The sequence below is a fragment of the Pristiophorus japonicus genome, chromosome 15 (genome assembly GCF_044704955.1).
Source record: "Pristiophorus japonicus isolate sPriJap1 chromosome 15, sPriJap1.hap1, whole genome shotgun sequence".
Lineage (NCBI taxonomy): Eukaryota > Metazoa > Chordata > Chondrichthyes > Pristiophoridae > Pristiophorus > Pristiophorus japonicus.
Window position 1 is genome coordinate 4,891,980 of NC_091991.1, and position 17,499 is coordinate 4,909,478.

Sequence of the window (17,499 nt, forward strand, 5' to 3'; positions counted from 1 at the left end):
GGAGTGGCTGTCAATAGCGGGGCGGGACGGGACGGAGTGTCCGCCGCTGTCAGTCATCAGTGCGGCGCTGATGACGTCATTGCGCTGGCACGTCACAACATGTCTCCTTCAGTTAAAGGGGAGAGCCGCTGTGGAACTCTGCATTCATTTTAGTTGGAGCGACTGGGCCACCAGTGAGGGTTTTGGCCGGGCCAGCGGACTGGCACCCAAGAGAGGGGCGGCCCGACCGAACCCGCGGCAATAATTGTCGGCCCGACCTGGCCGACAAAAGAAACACGTTGCCGATAGCAGCACCACCTCCCCTTTAAGGGTGGCCGCTCCACCATCTCACAGAGAGTGCACCAACAGCAAAAGCTGTCGGGGGCACCGCTCCAGCGGGGCAATTTCAGGGAAGGGGCAATTTCAGTAGTTCAAGTTCGCGAGGGGGTCCCCGCCAGACGGTAAGGGGTCGGCGTGTGCACGCTGAGGCGGGAAAACAAACGGAGCGGTCCCGGACACTGCTGCATTCCTGAGGAAGGGCAATTTACAAAATGGAGGCTCCTCCATGGAGAGTCGGCGGCCATTCCACGGCGCTGCTTTCAGGCGGTGAGAGGCCTTATCGGAAGGGGCAATTTCGGCCCTAGATGTGTTACAAATTACAATTACTTTTTCAACTAATTGCACCAACTTATTCTATACGTGAGAGGATAACATCTTTACATAGCTTCTAGTCACATTACCCAGGATGAATCATAGAATCATAAAGCAGAGAAGGAGGCCATTCTGCCCATCGTGCCCCTGCCAGCTCTTTGAAAGAGCTATCCAATTAATCTCACATGCCCCCTGCTCTTCCCCAATTCCCCTTTGAAACTTACTATTGTATCTGCTTCCACCGCCCTTTCAGGCAGTGCGTTCCAGATCATAACAGCTCTCTGCATTAAAACAAAGTGTCTCCTCATTTCCCCTCTGGTTCTTTTTCAATGACCTTAAATCTGTGTCCTCCGGTTATCAACCTTCCTGCCAGTGGAAACTGTTTCTCCTGTTTACTCAATTAAAACTGTTCCTTAGTTTGAACATAAAGGTCAGTGCCAAACCTTCTGTGCCATCCAGTTTCCAATGAAATTAGCATGCCAAAGTATTTTCTTTCTTTTCTAAACATCTCAATAAGTTTAACTTAACTTATGTTGTGTTTTTTCTAATGAAAGAAGCATCTGAGAATTAACCTCTCATGGCTGCTTCTAATATGGTGAAATTATGTCTGTAACACTTGCAAACTTTTGTAGTTTTGCTGTGCTCATCCGTATACCATTCTCTGCAGTTCGAAGAAGTCACTGGTTCCATCCCGGACCCCAACAAGCCAATTCCGCAGCAGCTAAATGTGGCTTTGCAAAAGATCAGGGAGCACATCTTCACAATTCTCGAAACTCAAACAGCCTGCAGGACTCTAGAAGAGGTAAAAGAAAAGCTTTGAATTTATAATTTGTCACTTAAAATATGTCAATAAATTCTGCCACAAATTATTGCTCAATTCACTGACATTTAAAAAAAAAGTGGGTTTCAGCGTTGGGCTGCAGTGGTTTGGAACACTAGTGTGTGTGCCATGGAGGGGGAAGATGTGGGTTTGTGCTCGTGGCTCAACCCATGGGTATGGGACAGGCCTGATGGAGCAGCCAGACTTTTCCTGACCGTCAATTTCATATGCTCATATGGTTCTTGAGTCCTTGATTGCAGTCTTGGAGAGACGGGGAACGTAGACTGGAAACGTGCACGGAAAATGAGACATTAGATCAGCCCATAGCATTCTTTCACACCTTCTAGTGGCAAGTTGCAATTGTTTAATGTCTTTAAGGCAATAAACTCCCAAAACATGAAACATCAAATATGAGTGAAGGTGTTGAGTAGTACAGGTTGAGCCGGATCTGTGGCGGGGTCGTCCGGAAAATGTTCTGAAATTTGGACTCCCCCGCCTTATCCTATCCTCGGCGGCCCGACCTTTCCCCCTTACCTCAACGGCCGGACCTTGCCCCGGCCCTCGTCGGCCCGACTCCGCCCCAGCCCTTGGCAGCCCGACCTTGCCCCCTTACCTCGGCGGCCCGACCTCGCCCCTTAACCCGGCCTCTCCCACCCCGACCCTGCCCGACCCCACCTACCTCGGCCCAGGCAAAGACGTTCCGAAATCCGGAAATACCTGGAATCCGGAATGGCCTTGGTCCCAAGCTTTCTGGATTCCGGGCGTCACACCTCTAATAGGAGAATTGACCAAAAACATGATTGAAAAGGTAAGTGTTGAGAAGTCTTTTACAACTTCACCGACAACAACTTGTATTTATATAGCACCTTTAACATAGTAAAACATCCCAAGGTGCTTCCTTCACAGGAACGTTATCGAACAAAATTTGACACCAGGCCACATAAGGAGTTATTAGGGCAGGTCAAAGAGGTAGGTTTTAAGGGGTGTGTTAAAGGAGGAAAGCGAGATGGTGAGGTTCAGGCAGGGTATTCCAGAACCTAGGGCCCAGGCAGCTGAAGGCTCGCCGTCAGTAGTGGAGCGATTATAATCAGGGATACTCAAGAGGCCAGAATTAGAGGAGCCCAGATATCTCGAAGAGTTGCGGGCCTGGAGAAGATTACAGAGATAGGGAGGGGCAAGGCCATGGGAGGTGTTTGTAAACAATGATGAGAATTTTGAATTCGAGGCGTTGCTTAACCGGGAGCCAATGTATGTCAGCGATAAGGGGGGTCTTGGGTGAACAGGACTTGGCGCAAGTTAGGTCATAGGCAGCAGAGTTTTGGATGACCTCAAGTTTACAGAGGGTATAAAATGGGTGGCAGGCCAGGAGTGCATTGAAATAGTCAAGTCGAGATGGAACAAAGGCATGGATGAGTGTTTCAGCAGCAGATGAGCCGAAGCAGGGGCAAAGTTGGGCGATGTTAGAGGTGGAAATAGGCGGTTTTAGTGATGGCGCAGATTTATGATCAGAACTTGATCTGAGGGTCAAATATGACACCAAGGTTGCGAACAGTCTGGTTGCCAGGGAGAGGGATTGAGTCGGTGGCTAGGGAATAGAGTTTGTGGCGGGGACCGAAGAAAATGGCTTTGGTCTTCCCAATATTTAGTTGGAGGAAGTTTGTGCTCGTCCAGTACTGGATGTCAGACAAACAGTCTGACAATTTCGAGACAGTGGAGTGATCGAGAGAGGTGGTGGTGAGGTAGAGCTGGGTGCCATCAGCGTGCATGTGGTAACTGCCGCTGTGTATTCCAGATGATGTCGCTAAGGGGCAGCGTTTACATGCGAAATAGGAGGGGGCCAAGGATAGATCCTTGGGGGACACCAGGCTAGGGAGGCAGGGAGCGAGGCAAAGGAGTTTAGAGCGGATATCCCAGAGGGTTGAATCTGCACAGACTGTGAAGGCAATACCACTGAGGGAGAAATGCTGGGACGGAGGAAGCATAGAAAGCTTAGAGTAAGAGTATGGTATGGGCTGGGACTTGGGGTTGGAGAAATTGCACAGGCAGGATAGGGCAAGGACACAAAGGCATTTAGAGACAAAGGCAAACATTTTGAATTCTATGTGTTGGGAAACGGGGAATCAGTGGAGGTCAGTGATTAGGGGTCTTAACGTTGGACAGGATGTGAATGGTGGAGTTTTGCACAAGTTGGAGTTTGTGCAGGTTGGAGCTCAGGAGGGAATTGATGAGGGAATTTGAAAGGCCAAGTCTTGAGAGAATGGATTCCATGAGGTTGCGATAGGGTAGAGGCTCATTGTCTCGGAATTGGAAGAATGTGCTGCTAGTGATGGTTAGGATGTGGGATTGAACTCGGGGCTACAAAGCGCTATTGAGAGTGGTCTGCCTATATGTTTTCCCTTTTAGCTGGGTATAGTGCACAGGATAGGGAGCCATAGTATAAAATAAAAAGTAAATTAGAAAATGGTGTGGGAATGCACACTGAGAGCAGGAACTATGACCTGTAGTAAGTCCCAGCATTAGAAAACCTCCACATGTAATCATGCTATTTTTATTTTGAAATAGTCATGCAAACTTCCATGTGAAGAAATGTATTAAAGTTTGGAATCGATTCTGTTGGGATCCATTTGTGGAACATTTTCTGTACTCCATTTAACAGATCTTGCGTTGTATTAAATTGAACGGATTTTGAAATTACAAGCACAACTTTTCTCTTCACAGAAACTTAAAGAGAAGGAAGCATCTTTGTGGAAGGCCGAACAGAATGTGCTGTCCCGAGACCAAGTTATAAATGAGCTGAGGCTCCGACTGCCTGCTACAGCTGAGCGAGAAAGGCTGATGGTGGACCTCAGCACTAAGGAGTATGATGGGGAAAGCAGGAAGGCCCTGAAAGTAGCTCACCAGACTATCGCTAACCTGCAGGCTAGGCTAGACCAGAAGGAGGAAGTCGTACAAAAGTACCAACATTTGTTGACAAGAGCTCACCAGGTCAGTGAGATTACGTTGCTGTAAGAGAGTAAGAACTTGCATTTATATCGCGCTTTTCATGACCTCCGGACGTCCCAAAGCGCTTTACAGCCAATGAAGTGCTCTTGAAGTGTAGTCACTGTTGTAATGTGGGAAACACGACACAGCAAGCTCCTACAAACAGCAGTGTGATAATGACCAGATAATCGTTTTAGTGATGTTGGTTGAGGGATAAATCTTGGCCAGGACACCGGGGAACCCCCGCTCTTCTTTGAACTAGTTCCATAGGATCTTTTACATTCCCCAGTGAGGGCAGACGGGGCCTCAGTTTAACATCTTATCCAAAAGACGGATTTGTAGTCTGATGTGCGGCATTCAATTATTAGTAAAAATTAGAAAGACTTCTGGGTCTGTAGTTATCAGGAGAGGGGGGAGATATTTGGGACTATTTCCACTGGAGCAGAGAGGTTTTTAAATTATGAACGATTTTGATAGGATGAACAGAAAAAGACAATTTTCTCTGTTTGGGGAGTCAGTGAGGCTGAATCGTGAATTTAAAATTGTCACTGAGGGGGAGTAGAGATGATGGGAAACGTTTCTTTACACAGAACGTGGATTGATTTGCAACAGGGAGTAGTTGAGGCGGAGGTAAATGCTCCTTTTTAAGGATGTAAGTGGATAAATATTTGAAGCAAATTTCCCTTTAAGCTGCATGGCTGTGCAGTTGTCCGGAGCTCCCGCCCAGCCGGCTCACCGACTTTTAAATGCAAAACCTGTGCATGCGGTCCGCTCAAAAACAGGGTCTGCGCAGCCCCCCCAAAAATTAGAGGGAACATTCATTTGAAGCCGAGGATGACACAGGACTGTGGGGGAAGAATGGGGGAGTGGGATTAGTTTTAGATTGCTGTGGCAAGAACAAGCAATGGGCTGAATAGTGTCCTTCTTTGTTCTAAACAGTAGATAAGTAGGAAAGAGGCAGACCCTAGCTGGAAATATTCAGAAATTCTGTGTTGATTTGACAAGTCTGAGAACCAAATGCCAGAGCACATACATAATCCAGACATATAGATTACTTAACTTGTGTGTTTTCATATTTACCAGGACCAAGAAGAAATTGCAAAGAAACATGAGGAGGATCTTAAAGTTTTGCATCTGAAATTGGATTCATATACAGACGCGTCACTAAATAAATTTAAACAAGCTGCAGTGGTTAGTGTAACTTAAACTCTTCCGATCATTTTGTCAGTAAAGATAATGATTAGATTTTTATGTAATTCTTCAATTTCATTAGATACTGTTTCCTAATCAGAGTTTTCCATTTGTTATACCTTTATTATTAGTCTAATTTAATATTAAGGTTGGATAAAGAGTTGTCTTAATAGATTAAAAAAAATATATACCCATTATTCAGTTATTAAACCCCATACACCATTTTGCTGAATTTTTTTGTCACATGTTAATGTTTATGCAAAAGCCAAAATTTAGATTTTTTTCCAGCAATTAAACAACAACTTTTATTTATATGGCGCCTTTAACGTAGTAAAACATCCCAAGGTGCTTCATAGCAAACCTATAAGTAGAGGCTGTAGAGAACATCTGAACCAAAAAATAAAGTTAGCGCAGCCTTGCAATGTCTCCCACCTGTGGAACATTTGATCTGGGGAACATCACAGCATCCTTGACCATAAGGGTAACTTTCACTTTTCAGAACTTGGCTCTATAGAGGGTGATTCCAAGCGGTATTCTCCCAGAGGGAAAGCCAACCTCAGACACAGGACTACTACACTGTAGCCCTAATTTTCTGACATCATCGGCCCCGCCCCTCCCCCAGTCCCTGGGCAGTGGGTCCTCACTGCAAGCACAGCATCACCATGTCTTCACTGACTGCCATCTTGCACTGTATTAGCTTGCTGCATTCCCCTCCCACTGCCACAACCCTGCACTGTTGCAATTTAGAGGTAATCTCACACTCCATGCCACAACTGCCAAACACCCCACCTTCCTCTCTCCTGCAACCAAATTCTGATAGTATTCAACCCCATTTTATTATTTATTTGTGCACTTTTTACATCATGAATACTATGACGTATATATTTATAGAGACGACTAGTTATAGTGGTTAACTTGTGCGGCCTCAACATGGAGATACTGAAATTCGTTCCCAGACAATTATTATTTACGCTAACATGCCTCTGAACTATCATCGTTCCACTTCCTGTTAAGAAATGTCATGCCCACCACCATCCTTTACCCTGCTAAATTCTAAAGGTTGATGTTGGAAGAACTTTAACACACAGTACAAAGGCCGCACACTGATTGTGAATCTAATTGCAGAATAAACCCTGCTATTCTAAGTGAACAATAGCTGCAGATGCTGGAAAGACTGAGAAAGGACTCGAGAGGAATCGAGGGATATGGGGATCGGGTGGGAAAGTGGAGTTGAGATCTAAGATCAGCCGTGATCTTATTGAATGGCAGAGCAGGCTTGAAGGGCCAAATGGTCTACACCTGCTCCTAATTATTATATTCTTAAAGCCAGGCAGCATCCATGGAGGGAATGGAGTAATTAACATTTTGGGTGTGCACCCTTTATTATTAAAAAAAGAAAGACTTGCATTTATATAGCGCCTTTCACGACTACTGGATGTTCCATCTTTGTTGGAAAGTTGAGCACGGGAGGAGACTTGGGTGAACCGGCGAGAAAACAATAAACCGTTTGTGTTTTTGTAACAGGACCTGATGAAAAAACAGTCCCTTCCCATTCCCACATCCAAACACCTGGCCCGCCTGGCGGAGCTGGAGCAGACGGTGATAGAGCAGGACAGCTCACTGTCGGCGCTCGTGGACAAATTGAAGAGAGCAACCATGGAACTGGAGAGACAGAAAGATATCACTCAGCTGAAAATGAAGGAATGCGCAACTGAAAAGGCAATGTAAGCTCTTAGCGTGCCGCGTACTCGAAGCTGCTCATTTCTGGCTTTGTGTAATTTGCGCACATATTTTAACCCCGTTTACTTTGCTTCAAAAATAATTTTAAATGTCATTATATACGGCACGGACACGATGAGCCAAAATGGCCACCTCCTGCGTCGTAATTTTTCTAGGATTTTTCTATGAATTAAAATTCAGTTCTGTATCCTGTATCCTTCACACACTATGGGAGTAGATCTTAGGATGGTAGATTATGGGGAACCTAAGTGCCTCACATCGGAATCGAGTAACCCTCCTCGAGCCTCTTTCTGCTATTCAATTAGTTCATGGCTGATCTGTATCTCCACTTCATTTGCACGCCATGTCCTATATCCCTTGATACCCTTACCTGACAACCTCCGTTTTGAATTTTTCAATTAGCCTCCAGCCTCAACAGCTATTTTGGAAGAGAGGGTTGCACATTCCCATCACTGGTTGTTTCCCAGCTAACACCACCATAAAGGACAGCTTCATTTCACCTGCCACTCCACTCACTTGCTGGTTTTTTGCACATAATTGGCTGTCACCCACATACTGTAACAACAAGTCAAAGTAACACGCTTGTATAGAGCCTTATCATAACCTCAGGATTGCAGTGATTCACAACCAGCGTGTTACTTTGACTTCTTGTTACAGTATGTGCAAAAAAAACAGCCTAGCTCTAATTTTAAGGTTATGCCCCCATTGTTGTGAAAGCACACAGACAAAAATCACATCATGACATTGTAGATACAGCTCCATGTGATGCCCTTCTGCTGCAGGCCCTGTGTCAGTTTTCCCAGCTAACACCACCATAAAGGACAGCTTCAGTTCACCTGCCACTCCCCTCACTTGCTGGTTTTTTGCACATAATTGGCTGTCACCCACATACTGTAACAAGAAGTCAAAGTAACATGCTGGTTGTGAATCACTGCAATCCTGAGGTTATGATGAGGCTCTATACAAGTGTGGGGTTTTTTTTCTGCTTTTAATGTTTTTGCTTGTGTGGCAGACCTTTCACTGTAACAGATTTGGGACAAACTCTCCCGCCTCTCTACAGGAGTAGGTTTTATCAGTCTCATACGCATTGGAAAATAAGAGTCGAAATTGAAAAAAGGCGGCTTTCTCTTGGGGGGGGAAGGCTGAGGAGTGACCTAATAGAGGTCTTTAAAATTATGAAAGGTTTTGATAGAGTGGATACAGAGAGAGTGCTTCCACTTGTGGGGAAGACTTCTTCTTAGGCGATTCCTGGTATCGAGGATGACTTGCTTCCACACCAAAAAGGGATGAGTTCACAGGTGTTTCAATGAAGGACCTAATATTCCAGATCCCGAACTACATGTTGAAGGGTGGAAGATGCCTGTGTGCGTGGATTTTTTTTTAACGTGGGGTGGCCGTTGCACAGCAGCCACCTCCCGGGCTTGACGGAGCGAGGTCTTGGTCCAGTGGCAAGGGTTACCCAAGACGAGTGGAGACCTCTGCTGCACGGCCTAGTGCGCACACATTTCGCAGTGTGGGCTGGCCTGTGCTGCCCCTGGGCCCTCGTCTCTCCTGGGCCCCGATCACGTCCCTCTACAATCTCTCGCCGCTCCTTCGCCCTGACCTCGCCGCACCTTTTATGGCCCCGACCTGCGGCTCACCACATCCATGGCAGTGACCGTCTTGTGCTTGATGTACTCAGTGTAGGTGACAGCATTCCTGATCACCAGGAGAAGAGCGCAACTAGAGGCCATCAATATAAGATAGTAACCAAGAAATCCAATGGGGAATTCAGAAGAAGATTCTTTACCCAAAGAGTGATGAGAATGTGGAACTCGCTGCCACAGGGAGTGGTTGAGGCGAATAGTATCGATGCATTTAAGGAGAGACTAGACAATCATATGAGGGAGAAGGGAATAGAGGGTTATGCTGATAGATTTAGATGAGGAAAGACGGGAGGAGGCTCGAGTGGAGCATAAATGCTGGCATGGACTGGTTGGGCCGAATGGCCTGTTTCTGTGCTGTATATCCTATATGAAATAAGAACATAAGAACATAAATAGACGCAGGAGTAGGCCATAGGGCCCCTCAAGCCTGCTCCACCATTCAATAAGATCTGATCATGGACTCAGCTCCACTTTCCTGCCGATAACCCCTTATCCCCTTATCGCTCAAGAAACTATCTATTTCTGTCTTAAATTTATTCAATGACCCAGCTTCCACAGCTCTCTGAGGCAGCAAATTCCACAGATTCATAACCCTCTGAGAGAAGAAATTCCTCCTCATCTCAGTTTTAAATGGGCGGCCCCTTATTCTAAGATCATGCCCTCTAGTTCTAGTCTCCCCCATCAGTGGGAACATCCTCTCTGCAAGGTAGAGGAGCAAAGGGATCTAGGGGTACCGATTCACAAATCATTAACAGTAACAACGCAGATTAACAAGATTATTAGAATAAAAACTGCAAACAAAGTAATGGTGTTCATTTCTAGAGGAATAGAATTCAAAAGAAAAGACATTATGTTAACCTTGTATCGAACCTTGGTTAGACCACGCTTGCAGGACTGTGCACAGTTCTGGTCTCCATATTATAAAAAGGATACAGGGTACTGGAGGAGGTGCAAAAAAAGATTTACAAGAATGAAACCAGAATTGGGAGGATACACCTATCAGGAAAAACAAAACAGGCTGGAGCTCTTTTCTCTAGAAAGGAGACGGCTGAGAGGTGACTTGGTAGTGGTCCTTAAGATTATGAAAGGGTTTGATAGGGTGGATTTGGAGTAGATGTTTCCACTTGTGGGGGAATTCAAAACTAGGCCCCATAAATATAAGATAGTCACAAATAAATCCAATAGGGAATTTAGGAGAAAGTTCTTTATCCAGAGAGTGGTTAGAATATGGAACTGTACCGCAAGGAGTAGTTGAGGCAGATAGCTTAGATGCATTTAAGGGGAAGCTGGATAAACACACGAGGGAGAAAGGAATAGAAGGATAAAGTGATGGGGTGAGATAAAGAGGGGTGGGAGGAGGCTGGTGTGGGGCAAAAACCCCGGCACGGACCCGCTGGGTCGAATGGCCTGTTTCTGTGCTGTAACTACTGTGCAGTCAGACACTGGAGCATAAAACATTCTGTTAATCTTTTGTTTCAAGGCTTGCAGAGAAGCATGCCACCGAGGTTAAGCAGCTCTGCGATGAAGCGGGTGAGCTGAGGTGCATCAAGCTGCAGTTGGAGAAAGAGGTGCAGTACTTGCAAACTGAGCTGGAGGCCCAGAAACAGGCTAATACAAGAGCCCCCACTACCACCATGAAGAACCTCGTGGACAGGTTAAAAGGACAACTGGCCTTGAAAGAGAAACAGCAAAAGGTAGGTGTATTCAAAGGCGGATGAGCAAAGGGTCGGTTTGGATTTTGAATGTCTACTGTTTGTTATTGTTATGTTGCACCACACTTCATAGCAATTTCCACACCCTTGGAAGTAGCCTTTCAATATAAACTACTCTGTAGTGGATTGTATTTCCTATTTTTATCTTCTAAAAGTATACTTCCTCACTCCAGAGACTTGAGCACAAAAATCCAGGCTGACACTCCAGTGCAGTGCTGAGGGAGTGCTGCACTGTCGGAGGTGCCGTCTTTCGGATAAGACATTAAACCCAGGCCCTATCTGCTCTCTCAGGTGGGCACAAAAGATCCTAGGGCACTTTCAAAGAGGAGCAAAGGCATTTTCTCCGGTGTCCTGGACATTATTTATCCCTCAATCAACATCACTAAAACAGATTATCTGGTCATTATCACATTGCTGTGTGTGGGAGCTTGCTGTGCGTAAATTGGCTGCCACGTTTCCCACATTACAACAGTGACTACACTCCAAAAAAAGTTGGCTGTACAGTGCTTTGGGACGCCCGGTGGTCGTGAAAGGCCTTATATAAATGCAAGTCTTTCCTTCACACTAGTTAAAATTGACAATAAGAACACATTGGAGATTAACTCCTCTGTTTGTTAATACAATTCTCACCATTTACACTTATCCCAGACAGCCGCCTATATTGGGCAAATAAGAACATAAGAAATAGGAGCAGGAGTAGGCCATACAACCCCTTGAGCCTGCTCCGCCATTTTATAAGATCATGGTTGATCCGATCATGGACTAAGGTCCACTTCCCTGCCTGCTCCCCATAATCCCTTAATCCTTTTTCGGTTGGATTAAAATGGATAAATGGTGCAGCAAATATTTTATGCAGTTAAATATTTACCGATTTAAAAGCTCTGCAAATTTCAGGCAAAGTCAGCTTCAATTAACTGTTTTCAGTCTGTCAATAATTATGGGAGTTATTTAATTGCTGCAACCTATTACGGTTTTACCCTGCACTGCGTATAATGGGCAAACCGTGTTAGCACGAACACTCCTGCTGTAAACCGTGGGGACTGTAGTAAGGAATTTAGGATTTGAAGGTCGCCCAGCAATAAATCATTTTTGAGACTACTCAAAATTCTAATGCCCTTTGGAGAAACAGCTTCTTTTTTCTATTAAGTTCTCATTCCGTTCTGTCCCTCCCAGGCTCTGAGCAAAGCACTGTTGGATCTTCGAGCTGAGATGACATCCCATGCCGAACAGCAAATAATATCCCAGGCCGCACAAAAGGAGGGACACCTCAATGTTCAACAAATTGTTGATAAGCAAACTAAAGAGCTGAGGGTAAGTCTTTACAAAATAAAGTTCAAGATTACCATTCATCCTGTTACACTGGATTGACTATCATCTTTGAGTTGATTTTCTCACTGCCGCAATTGAGCCAAGTTGTAACACATGAGAGTTTTTGTATATTGTGTGTTTACTGTGGAACGTGCATGTTTGTGCATTTTGAGTGGAACTTTTCCAGCAAAGATAGCCAGCGGCCCGAGCAGTGGATAAGCAAGCCTCAAAGCCTTCGAGAGGTTGCCTTTTTTGGATAAACTAAAAATCTGGGCAAGTACTGATGGACTGTTCAGTTCTTCCCACTGGATGGATATCCCTAACCCAGCCAGGAGGAGGGGGAAAAGAGAGAGGGAGAGAATTACATTGGATATACAACAACAACAACTTATTATATAGCGCCACTAACGTAGTGAAACGTCCCAAGGTGCTTCACAGGAGTATTCTGAGATAAAACAATTTGGCACTGAGCCACATAAGTAGAAGTTAGGGCAGGTTTTAAGCTAGGGCAAGAAATAAGCTAGGTTTTAAGGAGTGCCTTGAAGGAGGAAAGGGAGGTAGAGAGGTTTAAGCAGGGAATTCCAGAACTTGGGACCTAGGCAACAGAAGGCACGGCCACCGATGGTTGAGCGATTATAATCAGGGATGCTCAAGGGAGCAGAATTAGAGGAGTGCAGACATCTCGGGGGGGTTTAATAAGAACATAAGAAATAGGAGCAGGAGTAGGCCATACGGCCCCTCGAGCCTGCTCAGCCATTCAATAAGATCATGGTTGATCTGATCATGGACTCAGCTCCACCTCCCTACCCGTTCCCCATAACCCTTTATCCCCTTATTGTTTAAGAAACTGTCTATTTCTGGCTTAAATTTATTCAATGTCCCGGCTTCCACAGCTCTCTGAGGCAGCGAATTCCACAGATTTACAACCCTCTGAGAGAAGAAATTTCTCCTCATCTCTGTTTTAAATGGGCGGCCCTTTATTCTAAGATCGTGCCCTCTAGTTCTAGTCTCCCTCATCAGTGGAAACATCCTCCCTGCATCCACCTTGTCAAGCCCCCTCATAATCTTATACGTTTCAATAAGATCACCTCTTATTCTTCTGAATTCCAATGAGTAGAGGCCCAACCTACTCGACCTTTCCTCATAAGTCAATCCCCTCATCTCCAGAATCAACCGAGTGAACTTTCTCTGAACTGCCTCCAAAGCAAGTGTATCCTTTCGGAAATATGGAAACCAAAACTGCACGCAGTACTCCAGGTGTGGCCTCACCAATACTCTGTATAGCTGTTGCAAAACTTCCCTGCTTTTATACTCCATCCCCTTTGCAATAAAGGCCAAGATACCATTGGCCTTCCTGATCACTTGCTGTACCTGCATACTATCCTTTTGTGTTTCATGCACAAGTACCCCCAGGTCCCGCTGAACTGCAGCACTTTGCAATCTTTCTCCATTTAAATAATAACTTGCTCTTTGATTTTTTTCTGCCAAAGTGCATGACCTCACACTTTCCAACATTATACTCCACCTGCCAAAATTTTGCCCATTCACTCAGCCTGTCTATGTCCTTTTGCACATTTTTTATGTCCTTCTCACACATTGCTTTTCCTCCCATCTGTGTATTGTCAGCAAACTTGGCTACGTTACACACGGTCCTTTCTTCCAAGTCGTAAATATAGAATGTAAATATTTGGGGTCCCAGCACTGATCCCTGCGGCACTCCACTAGTTACTGATTGTCAACCAGAGAATGAACCATTTATCCCAACTCTCTGTTTTCTGCTAGTTAGCCAATCCTCTATCCACGCTAATATATTATCCCCAACCCCGTGAACTTTTATCTTGTGCAGTAACCTTTTATGTGGCACCTTGCCAAATGCCTTCTGAAAGTCCAAATACACCACATCCACTGGTTCCCCTTTATCCACCCTCTTCGTTACATCCTCAAAGAATTCCAGCAAATTTGTCAAACATGACTTCCCCTTCATAAATCCCTGCTGACTCTGCTTAACCGAATTTTGCTTTTCCAAATGTCCTGGTACAGCTTCTTTAATAATGGACTCCAACATTTTCCCAACCACAGATGTTGTGAGGCTGGAGGAGATTACAGAGATGGGGTGGGGCAAGACCATGGAGAGATTTGAAAGTAAGGATGAGAATTGTAGGCACAGAAACAGGCCATTCGGCCCAACCAGTTCATGCCGTGTGGAGGGCTAGGTTAGTGCTTTGTGGTGTGAACCCTGTGTGCTGGCAGACCTGCTTTTGTCTTCTCCCAGGCTTCTGGGGCTCCAGGGCCAGTTTTTTTTTTAAACCTATCTCCAAGAGTCTAAATGGGATAGAGGAACAAAAGGATCTCTGGGTACAGATACACAAATCACTAGAAGTAGCGAGACAGGTTAGTAGGGCCATTTAAAAAAAAAAACTCACGGGTTCATTTCTTGAGGGATAAAATTGAAAAGCAGTGAAATTACATTAAACTTGTATAGAACTTTGGTTAGACCATACTTGGCGTTCTGTGCACAGTTCTGGTCTCCATGTGATCAAAAGGATATAGAGGCACTGGGGAGGGTGCAAATAAAGATTTACAAGGCTGCTACCAGAACTGAGAGATTATACCGATCAGGAAAGATTGCACAGGCTGGGGCTCTTTTCTCTCGAAAAGAGAGGCTGAGGGTTGACATGATGGAGGTCGTGAAAATTACGAAAGTCTTTGACAGGGTCGACGTAGAGATGTTTCCACAGGGGGAGATCAAAACTAGGGGCCATAAATATAAGATAGTCACTAATAAATCCAATAGAGAATGCAGGAGAAAGATACTGATCCAGAGAATGGTTAGAATGTGGAACTCGCTGCCACAAAGGGTAGTTGAGGCGAATAGCATTGATGCAATTAAGGGGATGCTACATAAACACGTCACAGTTATTCTGATAGGAATCGATCAAGGGGGGAGATGGGGGAAGGAGCCTTGTGTGGAGCATAAACACTGGCACCGAGCAATTGCGTTGAATGGCCTGTTTCTTTGCTGTATATTCTGTGTCATACTCCTGCGAAGCGCCTTGGGACATTTCACTACGTTAAAGGTGTTGTATAAATACAAGTTGTTGTTGTACTAACTTACCTCCGGCCGCTCACTGCCTCATGTTCTCGGTGTCTCATAGACATCTTCAGTTTTTCTCATTGAGTAGTAATGTCTCATTAATATTACTTCAGCCATTCAACCAGCTCCTGTTTGCCTCCCAAGTACTTTACAGATCAGTGCACTTCTTCTCGTGCTGGTGCATTTTTCCCTCTTTTTATAAGAAATAGAAGCAGGAGTCGGCCATTTGGCCCCTCGAGCCTGCTCCGCCATTCAATAAAATCATGGCTGATCTGATCATGGACTCGGCTCCACTTCCCTATCTGCTCCCCATAGCCCTTCACTCCCTTATCACTCAAACATCTGTCTGTCGCCACCTTAAATATATTCAATGACCCAGCCTCCACAGCTCTCTGGGGCAGAGAATTCCACAGATTTACAACCCTCTGAGAAAAGAAATTCCTCCTTGTCTCGGTTCTAAATGGGCGATCCCTTATTCTGAAACTATGCCCCCTCGTTCTAGATTCCCCCACGAGGGGAAACATCCTCTCTGCATCTACCTTGTCGAGCCTCCTCACTCTCTTGTATGTTTCAATAAGATCACCTCTCATTCTTCTAAACTCTAATATCGGCCTAACCCACTCAATCTATCTTCATAAGTCAACCCCCTCATCTCCGGAATCAACCCAGTGAACCTTCTCTGAACAGCCTCCAATGCAAGTATATCCTTCCTTAAATATGGAGACCAAAACTGCACGCAGTACTCCAGGTGTGGCCTCACCAATACCCTGTACAGTTGGAGCAGGACTTCCCTGTTTTTATACTCTATCCCCCCCCCCACCCCCTGTAATAAAGGCCCACATTCCATTTGCCTTTCTGATTACTTGTTCCATTTTAACTGCTGCTCACCTGGAATTTCTCCCCATGAAGGGGCCATGCCCAAAACTTTGAGTCGTCTGTTCTCTCAGCAGATATTGACTGACCCGCTGGGCAATGTTCCCTCTAATCTTTTTTGACGCCGTGCAGCCCCTTTAAGGGGCTCCGTGGACCATTTAAAATACCACGCGGGCGTGGTTTCCGCATTGAAAAGCCGGCTGCCCGGGATCCCTGGAGTGCCGTGCGGCCGTGCAGCTTAAAGGGAGCGTTGCTGCTGGGTGTTTCCATCATTACCTGTTCTCTGTCCCAGCAGGCCTTCAGATGGTCGTGGCGTTATCAGTACTCGCATCTGTAACCCCCGCACACCAGCGTGGCTGCTCCCGACTGGCTTTCCCTCAGTTTAACTTTGCTCGTTTGTGCTTTGTACCACTATTCTAGACACGTGTAGAGGAGCTGACCGACCAACTAGCAGCAACAAAGGACAGCATGAAAGCGTGTAGGAGCAAGGAGGCGGCCACCACAGCCGAACTGGAGAATTTAAATGGGGAACTGTTGAAAAAGCAGCGAGGTCTGAACAAGCAACAAGCGGAGAAAGATGAGTTGGAGAAGGAGAATGAAGAACTAAAGAAGAAGATTAAGAGGCTGTGCAGCAGCATGCAGGTCCAGATTTTAATCTGTCGCTTACTTCCTGTGCGATCAGACAGTAATCCTATCCGCCATTTCAATCCTTAGGATTTTTAGCATCTTGAATAATTTACAGCTCCACTTAGGTCTGTTATTTTTTTGCTGAAGACCATAAAATCTTGCTGTAGGAGAAATATTCTCTCTTATTGTCACATCGATTTCAATATTTTAAGCAAAAAAATGCAAGGCGACTTGGGGAAAGTAACTACAGGTTAACCCTCTCTTATCCGGCACCCTCGGGACCTGGCCTGTGCTGGTGGATCGCGGGGTCAGGCCACCAATTGCAGGGGTCGGCAGCGAGGAAGGACTTCAATTTGTTCATGTCGGAGCGGTCGGGAATGGTGCCAGACGAGAGGTGGTGTCGGATAAGGGAGTCCTGGATAAGGGAGGTTCAACCTGTATTATATTTGTAAGTGGTTTTGTTCTTTTTACCCATTGTCAGTGGACTATAGTTTTTTTTTTAAACAATAGTTGGTGATATAAGAACATGAGAAAGCAGGAGTCGGCCATACGGCCCCTCGAGCCTGCTCCGCCATTCAATAAGATCATGGCTGAACTTCCACTTTTCCACCCTTTCCCCATATACCTTGATTCCCTTAATGCCTATCGATCTCAGTCTTGAATATACTCATCGACTGAGCATCCACAGCCCTCTGGGGTAGAGAGTGCCAAAGATTCACCACCCTCTGAGTGAAGAAAGTTTTCCTCATCTCAGTCCTAAATAGCTGACCCCTTATCCTGAGACTATGGCCCCAAGTTCTAGGCTGTCCAGCCAGGGGGAACAGCCTCTCAGCAGCTACCCTGTCAAACCTTCTAAGAATTTACATTTCAATGAAA

At 45.5% G+C, this 17,499-nt stretch overlaps 1 protein-coding gene across 9 annotated transcripts in view; it reads left to right on the plus strand.

Moving 5' to 3' along the window:
- Positions 1-17,499, plus strand: part of cep290 (centrosomal protein 290) — a 158,007-nt gene that overhangs the window by 98,181 nt on the left and 42,327 nt on the right. For all 9 annotated transcript variants that reach the window (XM_070900076.1, XM_070900077.1, XM_070900079.1 and 6 more), the window contains 7 exons: positions 1,298-1,432; positions 4,169-4,435; positions 5,516-5,623; positions 7,148-7,347; positions 10,490-10,703; positions 11,895-12,032; positions 16,417-16,638. In XM_070900076.1, coding sequence (XP_070756177.1) covers positions 1,298-1,432; positions 4,169-4,435; positions 5,516-5,623; positions 7,148-7,347; positions 10,490-10,703; positions 11,895-12,032; positions 16,417-16,638 — 1,284 coding nt within the window. The remainder of the gene's footprint in view (positions 1-1,297; positions 1,433-4,168; positions 4,436-5,515; positions 5,624-7,147; positions 7,348-10,489; positions 10,704-11,894; positions 12,033-16,416; positions 16,639-17,499) is intronic.